General features: G+C 40.9%; 1 protein-coding gene across 2 annotated transcripts in view; it reads left to right on the top strand.

The window, feature by feature from the left end:
* Positions 1-21,718, top strand: part of LOC134944648 (homeobox protein Hox-D4-like) — a 30,928-nt gene that overhangs the window by 8,956 nt on the left and 254 nt on the right. Inside the window, exons 2-3 of one of the 2 annotated variants that reach the window (XM_063933400.1) lie at positions 16,169-16,195; positions 20,741-21,718. The exon at positions 20,741-21,718 is cut by the window's right edge and continues 254 nt beyond it. In XM_063933400.1, coding sequence (XP_063789470.1) covers positions 16,169-16,195; positions 20,741-21,042 — 329 coding nt within the window. In that variant the 3' untranslated portion in view covers positions 21,043-21,718. Of the gene's footprint in view, positions 1-16,168; positions 16,196-19,961; positions 20,410-20,740 lie in introns of those variants that run through there. The other variant, XM_063933401.1, reaches the window with a different exon arrangement.

The following is a 21,718-nucleotide window of genomic DNA, read 5'->3' as shown; positions in this document are numbered from 1 at the left end:
AAGTTTTGTGCTTAGTAGATTACTTAGTGCATGCGCACTGCATACCATGCGCATGCGCATTTTTGCCTTAATCGCTCCTTTGCGAAAATCGGCAATGAGCGAACAACTCGGAATGACCCCCATAGTCCCCAATTCTCAGTCCTCCAATTGCACAGACCCTGTCCTCATTGCAGAAGTAATTAATTGCACACTGTCCACAATTCTCAGTCCTTCCATTGCAAAGATATACCTCATTGTGTTGATCTCCTATTTGCACAGACCTCTCATTAATAAAATGTCCACTTATTTGCATATCTTCAAGCCTATTCTATGTATCTGTGGGCAGAGCCCTGGCAGGGTGTTATACTGCACTTCCTCCTGCTACCTCTAGTAATGTGATAGAAAAACAGTAAGTTCGAGATAAATGTTCATTTTTTGCTTGTACAGAATGTATACAGATGCTCATAGTCCTGGACCTTCACACAAGAACCTCAAATGTCAAGTGGAACTTCCAGTTAGGAAGTATGGCACTGGCATATCCCATTGGCATGGGAGGTGTCTGAGGTCAACAAGTGCACCCTTCACTTACATATCTTTGAAGTTTCTCTAATGGTGCCCATACACTTATGAGATAATCTGTGCTATCCTTTGATTTCAACCACATCTGTGAGAGAAATCAAAGTATTGTATGCACATTTTAGGTACCTTGAGAAGCGATGCGCGGGCACGCCGGTCGAATATCGCATCTCAAGATATTATGTGCTGCACTTAATATTTCTCGCATCGCAGTGCGATCGCATGTGGTTTTAGGCCCACATGAGATATATCGCACTGCGATGTGCGATGGGCACCAACTGGGAGTGGCCAGAGGCCACTCCCACTCGGCGGTGACATGCCCATCACGTGATTACCATGCGATCTATCGCATGATCGCATGGTAATCACTTTGGCAGTTCAGGTGCGATTTCAAATTGCGTGGTGGCCCTTTTCCCAGTGATTTCTGTAGTGTACATGCTGAAACACCTGGTAAAATGTCCGCAACACCATTTTCCTGGTGATTTCTGCAGCACTACTGCTGCCGACGCTGGACTCAGGAGGGTAAGTACTGAAAAACACGGGTGCAGGGTGTGCAGTGTAGGTCGCCCGGGTGCACCGCATACACTATATATATATACATACATACATACATATATATATATATATATATATATATATATATATATATTTCAGATGATACTAGATGCTTGATCCCACAACTAAGCATCTAACACACATGTTCCCATCATGACTCACACTGAACTTGATTATAGTTTTTTTTTTTTTTTTAAGTACTTTTTCTCAAATATTATAGGATAACCATAGCAGCATGGCATTAAACATAACACAGGGGAATTGATATTCCCGACAAAGTAGGTCAGAGTGAAATGCATGCTGTTTATTGGTGAAAGATAGCTGTAATTTAGTATGCTGCACACTGCACACTATAACAAGAAAATTTTTGGTGTGGCACAATAAAACCCAAAACAAAATCACTGGTGCACCTTGCTAAGTAGGGCAGATTGTATAGCTAAAAACTATGCTCTCATCCTTCAGTACTGCCCTTTCCCTCGCTAAACAATCATACTTCCTACCTCTATGACTGTTTGTTATCACCCATTTTGTTATTGTTATTTCAAATTGTAAAGCGCAACGGAATTTGCTGCGCTATATAATAAACTGTTAATAATACTTCAAAATTCTCATCTCTACCCAGTCTTCCAACCCCTGGCGCCTCTTTGCCACTGTGAACTCCCTCCTCTGCCCACCACCACCTCCTCTCCCTTCCTCATTGTCTGCTCTTGACTTAGCCACTTATTTTACATCCAAGATGGACTCCATATGTCAGTACATCACATCCCACCAGACCAGCAAGCAGCTACCACCCATCCCTTGCCACCCCTCCCCTTCCCTCACACCTCTGACATCTTTCTCCCATGTATTTGGTGAGGAAGTCATGGGTCTCACGCATTCCACCCCCACCACCACCTCCCCACTTGACCCTATTCCCTCCCACCTCCTCCGCTACCTCTCTTCTTCTGCCTGTTCCCATCTTGCCCACCTTCTCAATCTCTCCCTCTCATCAGGCACTGTCCCCTCTACCTTCAAGCATGCTCTTGTCTCCCCTATTCTTAAAAAACCTACCCTTGATCCAAACACCCGCTCCAACTATCGACCCATCTCTTTCCTCCCTTTTTGCCTCCAAACTCCTTGAGCGTATGTCTATAATCGCTTCACTGCCTTTCTTTCCTCCCACTCACTGCTTGACCCATTCCAGTCTGGTTTCTGTTCTCTCCACTCCACTGAAACTGCCCTCACAAAAGTCTGCAATGTCCTCCATGCTGCCAAATCTAAGGACCACTACTCTCTGTTTATTCTTCTTGACCTCTCTGCTGCTTTTGACACTGTGGACCACCCTCTCCTTCTGCAAATCCTTCACTCTCTTGGTCTGTGTGACACTGTCCTCTCCTGGCTGTCCTCCTACCTCTCTGATCGTTCCTTCTCTGTCTCCTCTTATGACGCTACCTCCTCCCACTTTCACTAACTGTTGGTGTCCCCCAAGGTTCTGTTCTTGGTTCTCTCCTTTTCTCTCTCTATACGTCCTCTTTAGGTGAACTCATTAGTTCTTTTAACTTCCAATATCACCTCTTTTCTAATGACACTCAAATCTATCTTTCCTCCCTTGATCTCTCCACAGCTCTCCTCACTCGTATCCCCAACTGTCTCTCTGCTATCTCTTCCTGGATGTCCCAGCGCTTTCTTAAACTCAACATGTCCAAGACAGAGCTGATCCTCCTCCCACCCTCCCGCACAACCTCACCTCCCACAATCTCATTAACCATTGACGGCATGACTATTTCCTCTAGCCCCCAAGTACGCTGTCTTGGCATAATCCTTGACTCCTCCCTCTCCTTCAAACAACACATTCAGCACCTCTCACAAACCTGTCACTTTCATCTCAAAAACATTTCCAGGATCAGACCCTTTCTCATACAGGATGCCACCAAGACCATTATCCACTCACTGATTATTTCCAGACTGGATTACTGTAATCTCCTCCTAACTGACCTCCCTGACAATTACCTCTCTCCAATCCAATCTATCCTCAGTGCTGCTGCCCGGCTCATCTTTCTCACCAAACGCGCTACATCCTCCTCCCCTCTCCTACACGCCCTTCACTGTCTTTTCTTTTCTTCCCTTTCAGAATCCAATTCAAACTTCTCACACTCACTTATACCCCTTTTCCACTAGTCCTTAAAACACGGGTAAATGCACGGGGGCGCGCATTTACCCGTGTTTTTCCCTAGTGGAAAAGGGTCCCCCTGCAAATTCCCGGATCAAGTGATCCAGGAATCCTACCCGGGTAGCTAGCCGGGTTGAACACGTGTTCAACCCGGCTAGCTGTCTAGTGTGAATGGGAGCCGTGTCGATGCGACACGGCTCCCGTTCACAGTGTATGGGAGGGCGGCGCTGGGAGATCATGTGATCTCCCAGTGACGCCCCTGCCGCGTCACTAGCAGCGTCACCAACCCGGCAATATGCCGGGTTGGGGAGCGCTGTCTGAAAGGGGGCTGTAGCACGGGTCGCAGCCGTGTCAGGTGACACGGCTGCGACCCGTGCGGTATCCGTTCAGATGGTCGACCATGTTATGGTTGACAGTCATTAGGTCGACCACTATTGGTCGACATTGACATGGTCGACATGGACACATGGTCGACACATGAAAATGGTCGACACATGAAAAGGTCGACATGAGTTTTTTAACTTTTTTTTCTTTTGGGGAACTTTTCCATACTTTACGATCCTAGTGGACTACGATTGGAACGGTAATCTGTGCCGAGCGAAGCGAAGGCACCATGCCCGAAGCATGGTGAGCGAAGCGAGCCATGCGAGGGGACGCGGTGCACTAATTGGGGTTCATGGTCACTCTACGAAGAAAACGACACCAAAAAAAGTTAAAAAACGCATGTCGACCTTTCATGTGTCTACCATTTTCATGTGTCGACCATGTGTCCATGTCGACCATGTCAATGTCGACCAATAGTGGTCGACCTAATGACTGTCGACCATAACATGGTCGACCATTCATACCGGAACCGACCCGTGCTACTAGTGGAAAAGGGCTATTACAAAGCAGTCAGCCACTCCTCTCCCATTTACATCTCTGACCTTATCTCCCTTTACTCTCCCACCCATCCTCTTCGCTCTGCTAATGCACGCCGGCTCTCCTGTCTTCTGATTACTTCCTCCCACTCCTATCTCCAAGATTTTTCATGTGCTGCTCCCTTACTCTGGAATTCTCCACCTCTCTACAGAACTTCAAACGGGCTCTTAAGACCCACTTCTTTACCATACCCAGCCAAATCTCATCCTAACCCTCTGTCCCACGCTCGGTCTACCCCATTTGTGTCACCCCTGTCGGTCTTCCCCTCCCCTTTAGAATGTAAGCTCTCACGAGTAGGGCCCTTTTCCCTTTAATAATCCTCAACTGCCCAAATCATGCAGTTTTCAGCCACCTTGATACTTATCTCAGTGTCGTCTACTGATGCAGTTATTCTTAGTTACCCTGTACTTGTCCTATATTGTCTTCAACCATGAGTCACTGTTTTCCTGTTTTGATTATGTGCATATGTTCTCTGTAATTGGGTGCTGCGGAAGCCTTGTGGCGTCATATAAATAAAGGATAATAATAATAATAATAATAACAACTGAGTATGCCACACATATTGTATTGTGATAAAGTGTACATACCTCACAATGATCCCAATTACTGTGGGACAGTCCAGGTGTGTGTGTGTGTGTGTGTGTGTGTGTGTGTGTGTGTGTGTGTGTGTGTGTGTGTGTGTGTGTGTGTGTGTGTGTGTAAAAAGGAGGGAACACGCTCCCAAAATGTACCACAACCATTTTATCGTGATTACAACACCAGCATGCTGCACTCATGACCCCTATGTACTTTACCATTCAGAATCACCCAATATTGGATATAGGAGTTAAGACATAATTAGTGCAAGCATTAATATTGTGTATTTCAGCAAGGCAAACCCAATTATCCAGCACATTATTCTGGTCCACCATTCCCATCATATGCAGCCCCACCAATACCTTATACACCATGTGTATGTGTATGTATATATATATATATATATATATATGTGGAAAGAATAGAGGCGGCACTCACGCAGACTTTTGCAGGTAATTTGGTACATTAAACTGACCTTTTTTACCTGCAAAAGTCTGCGTGAGTGCCGCCTCTATTCTTTCCACATGTATATGAGGTAATACCTCTGGGAGGGCACCGCAGCTTCTACACCTTTACAGAGGAGTGCCGGGACTTTCTGTGCATATATATATATATATATATATAAAGGCTATTCCGATAGTTACCCCGTTGGCCGATGGTTTATTACTGTACATGTGGCTGGACGTGGACTGATTGACAGAGACTGTTTGTGGGTGGTAAAGGGAGGGTGGTTACAAAAACGTGACATGTCATGGCTATTTTATAGGTGTGACCGAGTCAGCGACTGCATCTTGTACACAGATTCACTTGCGCCATTGTCTTAGGGGGTAATTCGGACCTGATCGTAGCAGCAAATTTGTTAGCAGTTGGGCAAAACCATGTGGACTGCAGCGGGGTGGGGGGTCCAGATATAACATGTGCAGAGAGAGTTAGGTTTGGGTGGGGTGTGTTAAAACTGAAATCTAAATTGCAGTGTAAAAATAGAGCAGCCAGTATTTACCCTGCACAGAAACAAAATAATCCACCCAAATCTAACTCTCTCTGTAATTGTTATATCTGGCCCCCTGCAGTGCACATGGTTTTGCCCAACTGCTAACAAGTTTGCTGCTACGATCAGGTCTTAATTACCCCCTTAGTTCCATAGAGGTACTCTGAAGGTTGATAATCGACTGCCCTGCATCTGATACAGGGGGTCATTCCGAGTTGTTCGCTCGCTAGCAGTTTTTTGCAGCCGTGCAAATGCTATGCCGCCTCCCACTCGGAGTGTATTTTAGCTTAGCAGAAGTGCGAACGAAAGGATCGCAGAGCGGCGGCAAACTTTTTTTGTGCAGTTTTAGAGTAGCTCTATACCTACTCAGCGCTTGCGATCACTTCAGACTGTTCAGTTCCTGTTTTGACATCACGAACACGCCCTGCGTTCGCCCAGCCATGCCTGCATTTTTCCTGGCACGCCCGAGTTTTTCCAAACACTCCCTGAAAACGGTCAGTTGACACCCAGAAACGCCCTCTTCCTGTCAATCACTCTGCGGCCAACAGTGCGATTGAAAAGCTTCGGTAGACCTTGTGTGAAACTACATCGATCGTTGCAATAGTACGATGCGAGTGCGCATTGCACCGCATACGCATGTGTAGAAGTGCAGTTTTTTGCCTATTCGCTGCACAGCGAACGAATGCAGCTAGCGATCAACTCGGAATGACCCCCACTGTGTCTTTGCAGTTGCTTGGATTTGCAACCCCTCCAGTGGGCCTTTCCATACAAATCCTGGAGGCTGCAACATTTGCATATTTTTTATCTGCATAGAGAGATGCAGTAGCAGTGGCATTAGTGTACCACCCTTTACTCAGACCCAATATGGTCAATTTTACTCTTAGTAGTAAAAATAATAATAATAATAATAATAATAATAATAATAGTATTGGTAAAAGTAATAATGTTTATATAGCATTTTTCTCCAAAAGGACTCAAAGCACTTTATATTTGCAGGAAATAACCCACATTACAAAAGAGGCAGCCACCTAGTTACTGAATACTGAATATCAAATGCAATGTACTCTCAAGATCCCCACATAAACAGGGTGGTAGTCATGTGACCGCCGGTCGGCTGACCGACAGTCACATGACCTCCTCCGTGAGCCCGACGGCTCACTATCCCGATGGTCGGCATGCCGACCAACAGGGACTATTTCCACTCGTGGGTGTCCACGACACCCATAGAGTGGGAATAGAACCCGTGGCGACCGCAGGTCGCCACCGAGCCCGCAGCGTGGCGAGCGCAGCGAGCCCGCAAGGGGCTTGCTGCACTCGCCCCTCCCCGCCGGGAACCCGGCGTCGGTATGCTGCCGGGATCCCGGCGTCGGTAAGGTGACCGGTGGTCAGGAGACCGCCGGTCACCCGTACTACACCCCATAAACACTCTGTGGGCTCATACCACTCATGAAAGTACTAGGTGAAGTATTCTTCTTGGGATAAGCAAACCGCAAAGAGATGATTTCACTTTGGGGAGACGTAAAGTATGAAACACTGGCGTTTCTATAATGGGTGCAATGTGTGCGGTGCACACAGGCCCCTGAGTCCAGGGGGTGCCCACACCGCACACATTGCACCCATTTTAAAACTTACCTTTCCGGAGTCCAGCGCCGGGTGCAATCACGGTGGAAATCGCTGCCACGGTAGCCAAATTGGTCTCCGGATCATGGCAGGTGCCATGTTTCCGTAGACCTGTGAATGTGGATTAGACTCCGGCACAATGATGAAGTCTACAGCGCCGTACAGAGGAGGTGGCCAACCCAGAGAGGTGCACACGGGCCCCCTCCTCTGTTGAAACGCCCCTGGTATGAAATACAATATATAGCCAACAAGATCTCTGCAGAGCCAGCAATTCCGTGGATTAAATTACCCACATATGTACCAGGTGAAGCAGCACTACAATGGGTGGGATAAACAATACATGGAAATGTCATCTACAATGGGGAAATAAAAAATATGTTTTACCGTTAGTAATACAATCAACACAAAGAATCATGAGTTCCACATGTTTTCTATTATACTCATGAACAACATAGATGGGGGAAGCAATTTGTAGAAATGTTATGATAGAAGAAGATAGATAGATAGATAGATAGATAGATAGATAGATAGATAGATAGATAGATAGACAGACAGACAGACAGACAGACAGACAGACAGACAGAGAGATAGAGATAGATAGATAGATAGATAGATAGATAGATAGATAGATAGATAGATAGATAGATAGATAAATGCCTCCTGGGAAGTAGGGAATGTGTTGGGTGTGTGTGTGTGTGGGGGGGGGGGGGGGGGGGATACTTAGTTGCAAGTGGGACAGGTTGAAGTTTGTCATGTTAGGCAACACAGGCTACTTTAGCCAATTAAACAAAATTTCATTTTGCAGAATGTGATTATTGAAACTGAATAAAGTCTTGTACAGGGTGAATGTACAGAGGTCTTCTCAACATAAGGAGAGCATGCAAACCTTTACTCACTAAGATTAGTTATATGTATAACCAGGCGCATTTGCACTTCTGCGTAAATAAAATTTGTAGGTGCACTTCGACCAATACAAAAAAAGGGTTCAAACACAAACAAAAGACACATGTAATAAGACAGTAACAATATCCCGCACTCTCTTTATTACTTAGTAGAACTAGGTTGCATTTCATTTTACTTCTACACATTGCCCATAAACTAATCTGAATAAAACTGGCATGGTCATGCCACGTTTGGGGTCATGCCATGTCATTTGCAAAGTGTTGGGCTATCCTTTTCTTCCCTTCTTCAGAAAAACTCTAGAATTGCCATCCACCCCACAGCTATGAGCCTCTAGTGAATGAGGCACCCACTCACCATGGTGGTGTCCCTTTTCACCATGTGGAGCGTGGATTTACCTTTCAACTTCCCAGGAGTATGGATAATCATGCCAACTATTGCGGAAGATTTTATTTTGGAGTTCTAGAATGCTAACTTGTACTCTCCTTCATGTAGGGGGTATTTCAAAAGACCAAGAAATGAGTGAACAAGACAATGCACTAGAAGATGTATGGGTAAATGTATGAAGCAGTAATAAGAGTGGAGAAGTGAGCCAGTGGAGAAATTGCCCATGGCAACCAATCAGCTGCTCTGTATAATTTTATTGTATGCAAATGATAAATGTTACTACAATGCTGATTGGTTGCTATGGCCAACTTCTCCACTGGCTCACTTTTCCACTCTTATCACTGCTTCATACATTTACCCAATAAAGAAGCATTGTGGTTTATAAATGATCCATAGTGAGAAGAGTCTGCCATTTAATAACTTTTGCTCAGTTGAAAACGTTGTTGACAAATAACTTTTTCTACTAACGTTATCAATGAAAGCAAGATCCACCAAGTTGGAGTAAAACATATGCCTTTCATAGGTCATAGATCATTCCCTCTTCATCATACAGTGATATTATATGTGTTGTATGTAATAGATATCAAGGTCACATACTGTTTCAAACGTTCTAATATTATCACATGAAATGTCCTTTATATGAATTGTATGATAATGCTTAGGTAACTGGAATTATTATCAAACAAATGTCTTATTATACAGCACTTTGCAGCTAGGACAATCATGTCAGTTATACTGATTCTTGAACAATATGGTCTGTTTCACTTGGTGCATGGACCAAACAACTAGATCTCAGTGGGGCCTATTGCATTTGGTAAATAGGAGGATTTATGAGCACGTCTGAAATGATCTGACCAGATTTTTTGGATTGATGTACCAATTTCACCATATTCTTGAATGTTAAGATTATGGTAACTGTAATACAAACAAACTACTTGTCTACTTTTGAAAATACATTTCAGGGAGATTATGAAAGTAACACCTACAATGGCAGACGTCTACTGATGCATCTGAGAGTTATGTCAAAATATGACATACATCCAAAATGAGCCCTAAAGTAGTGAGTAAGAGCTACTTGTTGATGAAAGACAGTGATACATTTCAGGGCTTGCCCGTGGATTGTGTTTAACAAGACGTTACATAAAAGTGGCCATAAGAAACCTTACTTGCAATGCATAGTTGCCGACATACTGGCTCCTCTCTCCGGGAGAAAGCAGCCAGGTCGGCCCAACAGTGGAGCAGGGCGGAGGTATGATGAGTTGATGGGGCAGGGTGGAGGTGGAACGGGGTGTGGTGACCACGATTGCGTCATTGTAGCCATGTCCCCATTCTGTGGTGCCAATATTACCAGTATTATACTGCAGGGAGCAAGGCTATGATGACATTATTAAGAGAGAATCACGTCATCGACTGGCCAGACCACCCACTTTACTCACTAAGTGGGCAGCTGGGCAGTGGGGTACCTACAAAATCGTGAAACTTGCCTGTTCTTCCTGAGGGGCGAGAGGAACACCCGAATTTCGGGAGCCTCCCGGCCATTCCAGGTGGGTAGGCAAGTATGATGCAATGTAGCCATAGAGTACATTGTTCCTTATAACCAATGCAGGGAAATAGCACTGATGATCCAGTTTTAATGTACAGTGTATATATATATATATATATATATATATATGTTTTTTTCTGAAGAATATAACTGCTAGCCAGTAACGTGTGGTCAGATGAAGCAGAGTCTCTCCTGTCATATTCCAGAGTTTTGATATAAAAATTATATGAAAAATACAAAGAAGATATTGTAAATCAAAAATGCAGCAAATTTCCAGAAGTATATACTGCTGAACCATTATATAATGCCCACATGAACCTTCTGGTTCATACATGTGTGTGTAAATCTGGCTTTGATACTAGCCAGTGCTTCCCCAGCCAGTTACCTCACTGCACCTCACTGACTGCTACATAATGGGATAAGATAGGGAGATATCTAAACTCTTCAGGGAGTCAGAGAGATTACTACAATTTCTGGGTGTCTCCCTGACAATCAGGGATAATTGGCAAGTATGAAGTAAATGGCCTAGGGTGACTTTTTACATTTGTCTCATATAAATGATACAAGTTGCTATATGGTCATGTTCTAGAGTCAGAAGTAGCATAAAGACTGAGACTGAGGGTCTCGTACATAATTGGGCATACCTCCCTTTGTTTAGTGTAAAATACACACAGTAGTGCTGAGTATGCCCACAGGAAATAGTGTACACATACATTTGTATACAGATTAGTCATGTGCACCCCTTACACTTAGGGGCAGAATCAGTTAAGCACGTGTTATCTCTCAGTGGCTGATTTCTACTCACAACCTATGGAAATCAGCCGCTGCCACTAGCTAGAAAATTGTGAAGCGTGAGTTGCTCTAATGGCATATTTATCAATTATCAGATTTTAGACCCAATAACTGTAATTTCTTATCACTGCTTGAAATTAAATACTGCCCAAATGTATTAATATACACCCGCAGGGACATGGGCTTCAAAAGTAGCATGTCCTTGCAATGTGTTCAGAGTGAAGTCACAACATCAGTGGTCACTTTACTTCTGTATCGGGACTCCTATGCATGGGAGGTCTTCAGTTTGCCGACTGTCGGGATCCCGGCGCACAGTATACCGGCGCCGGAATCCCAACAGCCGGTATACCGACACTTTTTCTCCCTCTTGGGGGTCCATGACCCCCCTGGAGAGAGAATAGATAGCCGTGCCCGCAAGGGGCTCATTTGCGCTCGCCCAGCTGTCGGTATGCAGGCGGTCGGGATTCCGGCGCCGGTATGTTGGCCGCTGGGAGCCCGGCCGCCGGCATACCCTACTACACCCCTATGTATGGTCCACTGACCATACATGTGTGGTGGCTATTGCTGGGTAGAGCTCTGGAGGAGCCCTCTACTGGTATTTTTCTGCTGAATGTTGCCAATAGGCTTCAACAGGCTAACGCCATCTTCATCTTGGCAAATAAATCTGACAGCTTTGCAGCCCCATGAAGGGAGGGACCGTAGCAGATATGAAGATATCTGATGTGACCCCCTCCATGGATTATTTGGGGGATACTTATTATTTGTGGGTATCTGTTTTGGGGAATATCCCCCAATTACTAATCGATAAATAGGCCACAGAGTGGTGGAATGGGGGAGGAAAAGGGCGTACAAACACTGACCAAGTGCAGTAAAGGTAGGTTCATGTAATTGCGACTTAGTCCAACCAGCATGGATATGTCACTTGCTGTTGATGGTCGCTAAACACATGTAGAATAAGCCACTTGTACCTATTCAGAAAGACTCTGGCACTATTTGTTCACTTCTGCGCATATGCCATATTTCCACATTTATCATTGTGAAGATGTTCTCACTGAGATAAGGTAGGCGGGTGGCTACTGCACACATGTGTGTGGGAGGGAGCACAGGACAGTTGATTGCCACATAACTTGCCCCAGTGTTGAGCACATGCTGAAAAGTCCATATGTTTCTCAGTCATCATAGGTTGCATTTTTTATGGCCATGCACCTTCTCCACCCCCCCCCCCCCCCACCAACCACCTCCACCCCCCGATCAACCCAGACTGTGGGGTAGATGTATTAACCTGGAGAAGCATAAGGAAGTGATAAACCAGTGATATGTGCAAGGTGATAAAGGCACCAGCCAATCAGATCCAATATGTACATTAACAGTTAGGATCTGATTGGTTGCTGCCTTTATCTCCTTGCACATATCACTGGTTTACTGGTTTATCAGGGGCAGATTTATTAAGCTCGGTGAAGTGATAAAGTGGAAGGTGATAACGCACCAGCCAATCAAATCCTAACTACCAAGTCACAGGCTGGGTTTGAAAAATGACATTTAGGAGCTGACTGGCTGGTCCTTTATCACCTTCCACTTTATCACTTCACCGAGCTTAATAAATCTGCCCCTCACTTCTTTATGCCTTCTCCAGGTTAATACATCTGCCCCTGTGTTTGAAAAGTGACAGGAGTTGATTGGTTTGTGGGCTTTTTTTTTCTACTTTATCTCCCCATTTGAATTCTTTGCATCTTGGGAGCCAATACGGATCTTTGAGCTGGCATAGTTGCTGAGATTTTCAAATAGCAAATACATTGTTATTTTCCAAGGTAATCTGAGTCTGTATGGCTTAGTGGAGTCTCAATAGAAATGAATGAGCTGGAATCTTCTTCATGATGAAATTTACTAAAACCTGGTAATTTCTTATATATTCAATAGTTTTTATTAAATTTTGACATAAAACTAAAAAAAATCTAAATGTAAATCTGGAGAATAGCATCTTATACGCATAATAAATACAATAATGAATAACACTATACAGTTGATCTTAATTGATAAGCAAAAATAAGTCACAAGGGACAAATCTTTTAAATCTATTCCTAACCCTGGAAACTACAGTAAGGACAGTGGCCACTGTGGTACTGGTAAATGTACAGGTGAAACAAGCAGAAAATACTCTTATGTTTCGTGCTGTGTTACACTCATATATGTATCAATGGGGTTTATTTGGCTGTGGCATGGCAGTTTTGGAGCCGATTGGCTGGTACTTTATCTCCAGCAACGTTATCTCCATTCAAGGCTTAGTAAATAGATCCCAATGTATCGGTTTATTTTAGTGAGTTTAATTATGTCTCTTCTATCTGCCCGGAAAGCTCAAATATATCTCCCATTAGTTGCAATATCATTGTCAATCATCTCCAGGATCTACTGTCAGTTCACCACATTGACTTACTGGCCTCCGTGCATCGGACAGTGAGAGATGTATCACAGCAATGTTTCTCTGTAGAGAGGAAATAGGACATCATGCGAGTATTTGAGTCAGTACATAGCTGACCTGAAGTGCATCTGTCTTTGTTTTAGAAAGTAGTAGCCCTGTGTGCCCATAGGAAGGCGCTGTAGGACAAGTCTCTTGTAGTCTGTGAATTAGTGTGTGAAGTGCCCTTTGGTTAACCTGAGAGGGAATTGCTAACACGTGGTCTTAGCTAATGTCCTGTGTTCATTATATCTAAGACGTATGTGGCATAAGCCAAGTACTAAAATCTTTTAAGCATCAGTTAAGATGCACAATGAAAACACTTGGAGATGCAGCGTCTTACATTTACTTTAGCATTCTAGTATACAGGAGTGTATAATTGTACATGATAGATAGCTAAAAATGCAGGTCAGACAAGAATTAATGTACTGGTTAAATAATGCACCTGCTTTGCCTGTTTGCAGAGTTGCTCCTTAAACCATACTCCATATATTAATTCCCACACGTTTCAAAACTGATAACACACTTCACAAAAGTATTATTATTTTTTCTTCTTAATTTTACATCAACAACTGGGCTTTAGAGTGGAGGTAAATAGCACTGGAATATCTGAACTTGAAATCCTGTAATACCATTAAAACCAAAAACGCACCTCTGTACGTGATTAATGGCACTGCTATCCTTCAGTTAAGCATTGTCTGAATAATGTATGTATGTATGTATGTATGTATGTATGTATGTATGTATGTATGTATGTATACTCGTGCAGCACTGATTCATGTTCCTACAGTAACACACAACACACAATTACTTGATTACTTTACATAAGAAGTGTACACATCTCATCATTATGCTAATTGCATTGTCCCTATGAAAATGACACCATGAGTCAAAAAAAGAGCATATATATATATATATATATATATATATATATATATATATACATGCATACATACACACGTGTGTGTGTGTGTGTGTGTGTGTGTGTGTGTGTGTTTGTTAATTTAAGATGGTTAAAATGTAACAAACGGTGGTTATGCTCCATTAGAAAATGACACAACCATTGCATGTAAAACTGCATTAATCGTATATTAACATCCCATTACAGAAGTGTATTTCTTTTGTACTGCTATGTTGCATATACAGCTGCACATATGGTGCATTTGAAGTAAGTCATTGTTTGATAAATTGTATTTCTCATCCTGCTTACTGAGTGTCACCTCCTTAACACGTACCATCCAAACTCTATTTTGCTCAAAAGGCTTATTCACACCATTTTGTTTTATTACTTTACAACCCTAAGATTACACCTCTTTTTTCACAGCCTTCAAAGTTCAAAGATCTTCTCACTTTCAGAACCAGAGGTTGTAAACAATTTGTTGGCATGTAAATGACTAGTCACCTCAGAGGCAGGCAGGATATATATCGTTATTTTTTTCCTGTAATACTGTCCTTTTGTCACATAGATACACTGAAACGTTTATGCACTCTTATTAAAAGACCAGTTATTATTTAAATGCGCATTTAAAGTATTGATAATAATTCCTGTATGTACCAATGAGATGAAGAATAAAACGTCAGGAGCCTAGTAAGTAAACTTAAATTAACTGATTAACTGAAGACGTTTAATCTTAGCAAACAATTACCAGTTATTTCAAGAGCCATAATACAAATCATGTTCTCATACTAATTCTGTTATAATATTTCCCTATATATTTAGTACAATTGTAAATCTGTAAAACCAACTGACTCAAGTAATAATTTGCAATGTCATGTTTCTAGTTGCAATCTGAAATATCTTTATATGCACCTTTATTTGTAATAAATATTGGGACTGCTGTGCAATGGAAGTTTTACTTTTAGGTTTTTTTTCGTGTGTGTGTGTGTGTGTGTGTGTGTGTGTGTGTGTGTGTGTGTGTGTGTGTGTGTGTGTGTGTGTGTGTGTGTGTGTGTTACTATTGGAAGCTTCTGGGAATCTCAATCTACTGAATAGAAGTTTAAAGCTGATGGTTATTTATGGTTCCACTGAGATGAGCCCTGAGTGGCTGGATGAGAGCACGTGATTCCAATAAACTTTGTTTTATGGCTTGAGAGTTGACAAGCTAAAATATAATTCCCACCATAAATTAGTTTAAGAGCATACAAGTGCAGATGCGTTTTGTTCCTGGATGTAGTAATAAGGATAGTGTTTAGAAAGGATCATTCTGCTTGGATCTCTTAGCACCGGAGCATTCTAACTGCTGGATCTACTGTGCAAGAAGAAGCAGAAAAAGTAAGTGATTTTACATGTAATCAAATAGCAGATGGAAGTTCTGGGACAGGGTACACGTGTTTGTGGTTATACATTACTAGCTATGAAGAAACAAAAAAAACAACAACAACCCAATGGTATACATATAGTATGTTTCTCTTGCCTGTACGTAATGTGTGGGTCCCATCTATAGAATGAATAATGTTATTATTGCCAGGTACGTTTGAACTATGAACTTGAGAATCAGTTTTCTAGATCAAAATATTTGTGAATAGTCTTTATTCTAGTAGCCTAATAAGAAATATTATAGCATTATATATTCGTATGTGTTTATTCGTTATTTAGATATTTAAAAAAAAAAAAAAAGCAATTCTGTAATCCAAACAAAATGTGAATTATTAACCTAATTTACAGTGACACTTTGTTGCAATCTATGTAGTGCACCTATTAATTCTAATAATTCCTTTCTGTTGCAACAGGTTACACACAATGGAGAGACACGTGGAGTAAGTATAGTTCTTTACTCACAATTTTGCTTGTAATATTTCTTTTTAATGCCCCGATATTTGTCATTAGAACTTTAGAAACCAAGATAGTGTCACAGAATTTTTATGTTGCATTTTGAAGATTTTCTTAGAGGTGTATATGAGGTGTAACTATTATCCAGATTTCTGTTGAGTATGTAAATTACAATGATGAAATGTGAGAATATTAACATGTGGCTGGAATATTGACTGGGTCGTTAGTTTTGATTGGAAAGTGATGTAGAGATAAAATAGTTTTGTAGAATTTTATTGGTTCGGGATATTTTCCAGATGTTTAGCCTGGTGGGTTTTGGTTTAATTGTAATACTTCCTTGATTTGTTGTATTGTGTAGCGCCTCCCACAGTAAGGATGGATATACAGTACATTACATTACAGATACAGAACAGTACAATATGGTGGCTGGGTGATCGCTTGTACGGTTTATTGTATTGTCGTGTATTCGTGGATTGGCAACATCGAAAGTGCTTACACATTTATTATTTTTAATGAGAAAACTGTTTTATGTTAAACAAAACAGAAAGCCTGCTACAATGTAACACAGAAAGAAGCATCGAATATTGCTAATAATTCAATGTTGTATTTGGCATTACAGCATTGTACCTCTAGGTTTAGATACATTTTTATTGATTTTATAAAAAAAAAAAAAAAAATTTCTTCCAGTGACTGAATAATGTTATTTACTACCAACATTACAGCATGTTTATTCTATTGGTCCGGCAGCAATTACATGAATAAAATGGAGCTATCATGTAACTTTCGCTCTCAACCAATTTTCTTATTTAAGAGACCACTTGGCTGGTAAAAAAAAAATCTGCGACTCACGTGTATTATCATGCTAATTACAATAAGTAATTTTTTGCATTGTTTTATTCTTCAGCCATCTGACTGTCACTTCATCATTCCTGCAGCCATGTTAGGATTTCATATCTTTATTGCACAAAATATTACTTTCCTTTACTATAAAACATTGAATATAGTTTTTGCATGAAGTAGGCCAGAGAAAAAGAGGGGGAGATGAAAAGCAGTTGTATGGCCAGTTGGACAGGGAGGTGAATATTTAACGCTTTTGTTCATCAATAACGCTGTGGCTTTGACCTGTCTGAGCAAGCCCTGAGATAAGGTGAAATGCAGGTCACCGCGTCTAACTAATATGAAAATGTGAACGAAATTTTAGCTGTCCTTTACTTATACATTTTTCTCGTTGGGGTTTGACAGACCCACATCTAGTAAATTCCATATTACGCGTTCATATTTTTTTTTAATTATTTTTGTCAAGGTGCTACTATTATAAATTTGTTTTAGAATATAATTACGTTTCTTAATATCATAATAGCGACAGATTTCCTTAAACAAACGTTGCTATAAAATAAATATCTGTATGGCAAATGACAGCATAGCTTACATAAAGAATAAACATACATTTGATGTGCAGGGGAGGAGATATTTATTGCCATAATTAACGTGTTTTTTTTAATCCAAATATTATCGCAGATTATTAAAACAGAAACCCAAAAATATGTACACATCAGAGAGTAGGCGATAAGAAATGTGTAACTGAGTTGGAAAGTTACACACACAGTTTTAGATGGTAATTCTTCTTATAAGAGAGCTTATTTATCACTGTTCTGCAGAGGGAAGTAGAGGGAGAATTCTTGTGGATCCTGAACTTTTGTACTCTGCTGTGTGTCTTTAAAAATAATGAAACATTGTGATATGTTTGCAAATGATTTCAAATGCCCTTTTGACCTGGACTGCACCATAAACGCTACCACACTGAATTCTGAAGATAGTCCAAAGGTTTGTTTCTCAGAAGAAACTTTACTGGTATGTAATACTTGACACTGCATTTTAATTTTTTCTATAGCTATATACATTTTTTGCTGTCATATAATAATTTGATCTTTTTATTGGCAGTCCACTCAAAATCCATATTATTTTTCATTTTATACTACAGAGCTATCAACGTGAGCTCACAATATATTTTGACAATCTTTTGCTGCTGTGTGTTTTATTCTTGTGATTATATATATATATATATATATATATATATATATATATATATATATATATATATATGTTGTTGCATACAGATGTAATCATTGTACACGTTTTTGGATATCAGAGGTTGCACGTATAATGTAAGAGAATGTGTTTGATGCTGAGATAACATTGGATTAGAAATGAGATTTTATATTGTACAGGGGGGATTTATGACCTGGCTGGAGCAGTGGGATTGTGTTTAGTAGCTTTGTATTTGTTTAGCAAACCCAGGGCATCTTTGGACCTGACACTCTTGCCTTGTAACTTCTTTCTCAAAAGTTTATATAATAATACACTACAACCCACAATCTGATCAATCAAAAAAACAGGGTACTACACGCGTTAACAGTGTTGTAATTCATTTATTAATCAGATGTATATGATCTTTGTATTTATTCAAATTGCTGTTTGAAATGGTATTACTTTTCATTCTGTTTGTTTACCTGACGATTTTCTGCTTGTGATAGTTGACACTACGCCTTCATACCTGATATCATCCCTGTAATACAGACACTAGGTGATTTGTACCAGCTCATAGGTATCCTAGGTAGATGAACTGTTATTACGTTGTCTATATGTACCCTGTAGAACCGAATTTGTGTGGTGTTCACATAGTCACAGATTCGATTCTAGGGGAATATATGGTCGATGCAAAAACTTCGATAAGACCACCAAGAATATTTGATATTAAACAATCACATTGAGGATAAATCGTGTAATTTCCTCAAGCAGATGTTTTCTCTCATATCATTCATATTCATTACAGCTACTATACATATAACATACAGTCTATTGGATGATTTCCACCTATATGTAATATTCCATTTATTATATACAATACTGAATGAGGCTGACCGCTCAAACCATATGTGCGTTCTAATACTACAGTACAATAATATCAGGGTTGTACATTGTCTGCGTGTACGTGTATATTTTACAGACATTTGCATGTGGTATAACAGTTATATGTTTTACAATGAGCTGTATGTGTGAACCTGCATCGCATAAATTCTAGACAAATACTGATTCATGCTCAATTCAATCTTCACAATTGAAGCGTTATAACAACTTTCAATATAAAATAACATATTTTGTTTGGGACCTTGTGCTTATTTTCTCGTCTGTGACATTATTTCTGATTTAAGTATGTGGAAAGTAAACCAGAAGTTACTGATTGTCTAATTTTTTTCAACCTGACTACATTCTGGTAACTTTTGGATGACCCCTGTGAAACAAAGCCAAGACAGGTCTATTGTACATATTATAGTGCCCCTGATGTTCCCCTGACAATTTAAGATCTATTTTTCTTCCCATTTTGGGTTTAACCCTGAATTAAATAGGATTTAGGTTCTTTGAAAACATCAAACTGTAGCCACAACTCACCCTATAATCAGAATTTGCTGTAAAAATATATTACTATAAAGTCAGTTGTGACTAAAATCTGTACTTTAACAGTGATCAAGAAAGGATTTATTTTAGGAACACATGAAATGTGTGATTAAGAGGAAGGGGGAGGAGGTGTTCATAATGATCCAATTAAATCAATATTATTTTGTTATTTTCTGAAAATTATGAGGTACAATTAAATACAGTGATAAAGTTCCTGCCTCCTGATTGGCTGGCCGGGTCACGTGGCTCTCTAACTTTATTCAGTTGACAGCAAGTAGGAGGGCTTTATGGAGGCAGAAAAAAAAAGACAACACCAGAAAAATTAGTATTTTCTATCCTCAGAAATTAATGGCCATGAGTTCGTTTATGGTAAACTCTAAGTATGTGGATCCTAAATTTCCTCCTTGCGAGGAATATGTGCAGAACAGCTTCCTAGCAGAGCAAGGCTCTGATTTCTACAGCCACTCGCAGGGCTCTGATTATCAGCACCAGGCAATCTTCTCCCGGCCAAACTACAGCGAGGAGCCCTTCAGCTGTAGCCATGCACCGGGCTCTACATTGCAGCCTCGGGGTCCTGGGCAGGATCAGACTCAGTTCCCTGCTCCTGATGATCCCTGCCCAGCACCAGCCCCGATCTCCAGACCCTGCAGCCAGCAGCAGCCGCAGCAGCACCCCAAAAATGGGAGTTTATCTAAGCCACCAGCAATAGTGTACCCTTGGATGAAAAAAGTCCATGTGAACTCAGGTAAGCAGAAACTTCGCTCTAATACAGACTATACTGGGATCTGGGGGGGTAGTAAGCTGCTGAAAATATTATTTATGGCCATTTAAGCCTAGGAAGCCATTACACTCATCATAAATTTTTATGGTTGAGGGAATAGGCCGTTGGCCATGTGGCTTTGTTTTTTCTGCTCAGCAGCAAACTCCATCTTCAAAGCGTGTGCATGAATTAAGCAAATATTGCAATATAGCGCATAGACCGGGGTGTGTAGCACCTCTGAGTGTTTATGGTCACGTTGGGAGGACAGATTTCATGACGTTTTTATTGTCATTTTTTCCTATTTCTTTATTTCCAGTCAATCCAAATTACACCGGAGGGGAACCTAAGCGGTCCAGGACTGCTTATACCAGGCAGCAAGTTCTGGAACTGGAAAAAGAATTTCATTTTAACAGGTACCTGACAAGACGTCGCAGGATAGAAATCGCACACACTTTGTGCCTCTCTGAGCGCCAGATAAAAATCTGGTTCCAGAACAGGAGGATGAAGTGGAAGAAAGACCACAAACTGCCTAATACAAAAGGGAGATCTTCATCTGGTTCTTCTCAACACATACAAACTGTTACCAAGGAACACCAGACTGACCTGACTGCTTTATAGGGAAATGCATTTTTATTTTATTTTTCTATCCTTCCCTTTTTGAGCTGTAATCGCATAAAATGTTCACAGAACTAAATATATGCATCAGTTCACAGCTCCGGGACATCATTCCATAGGACTATATCCCAGGGTGGCACAGGCTTACAATAATTCCATTTTAGGGGAGAAAAAAAAACAACATATCAAGAATTCGTCTGACTGTCTCCTCAATAGAACATTTTGGACACAATGACTGTGATCATATATATTTTTTCCACACCAGGAAGCTATCACAAATCACAAAGAGATCTGTGGAAATATGTCCTAGGTAACTCTAAATCTGTATGTATGTTCTATTATAATGTACAGGGCAGCATTGGGTTAACAAGGAAATTAGAGAGCAAGTTAGAGGCTCCTTAAATCATAAATGTGGGGACCATATGGACAACCTCTGCCATTATTTCGTTGTTTTTCTTTGTTACTGCCAGTATTAATCACACTATACCAAAATAGGAAAAGAAAAAAAGGTCATTAAATAAACGGGTTATTTTATGTGTAAAGTGTATTCACGTATTTATTTAAAATGAAATTATCTAAAAAGCATACAAAACAAATAAAAACTAAGTAGAAATGACCTAAATAATATCCCATGCCAAAAAAAAAAAAAGAACAGAAATTATAACTGTTCTGAGTCTAT

This window comes from Pseudophryne corroboree, chromosome 7 (genome assembly GCF_028390025.1).
Source record: "Pseudophryne corroboree isolate aPseCor3 chromosome 7, aPseCor3.hap2, whole genome shotgun sequence".
NCBI lineage: Eukaryota > Metazoa > Chordata > Amphibia > Anura > Myobatrachidae > Pseudophryne > Pseudophryne corroboree.
The sequence above is the reverse complement of the archived record's forward strand: the minus strand, read 5'-3'. Positions and strand labels throughout refer to the sequence as shown.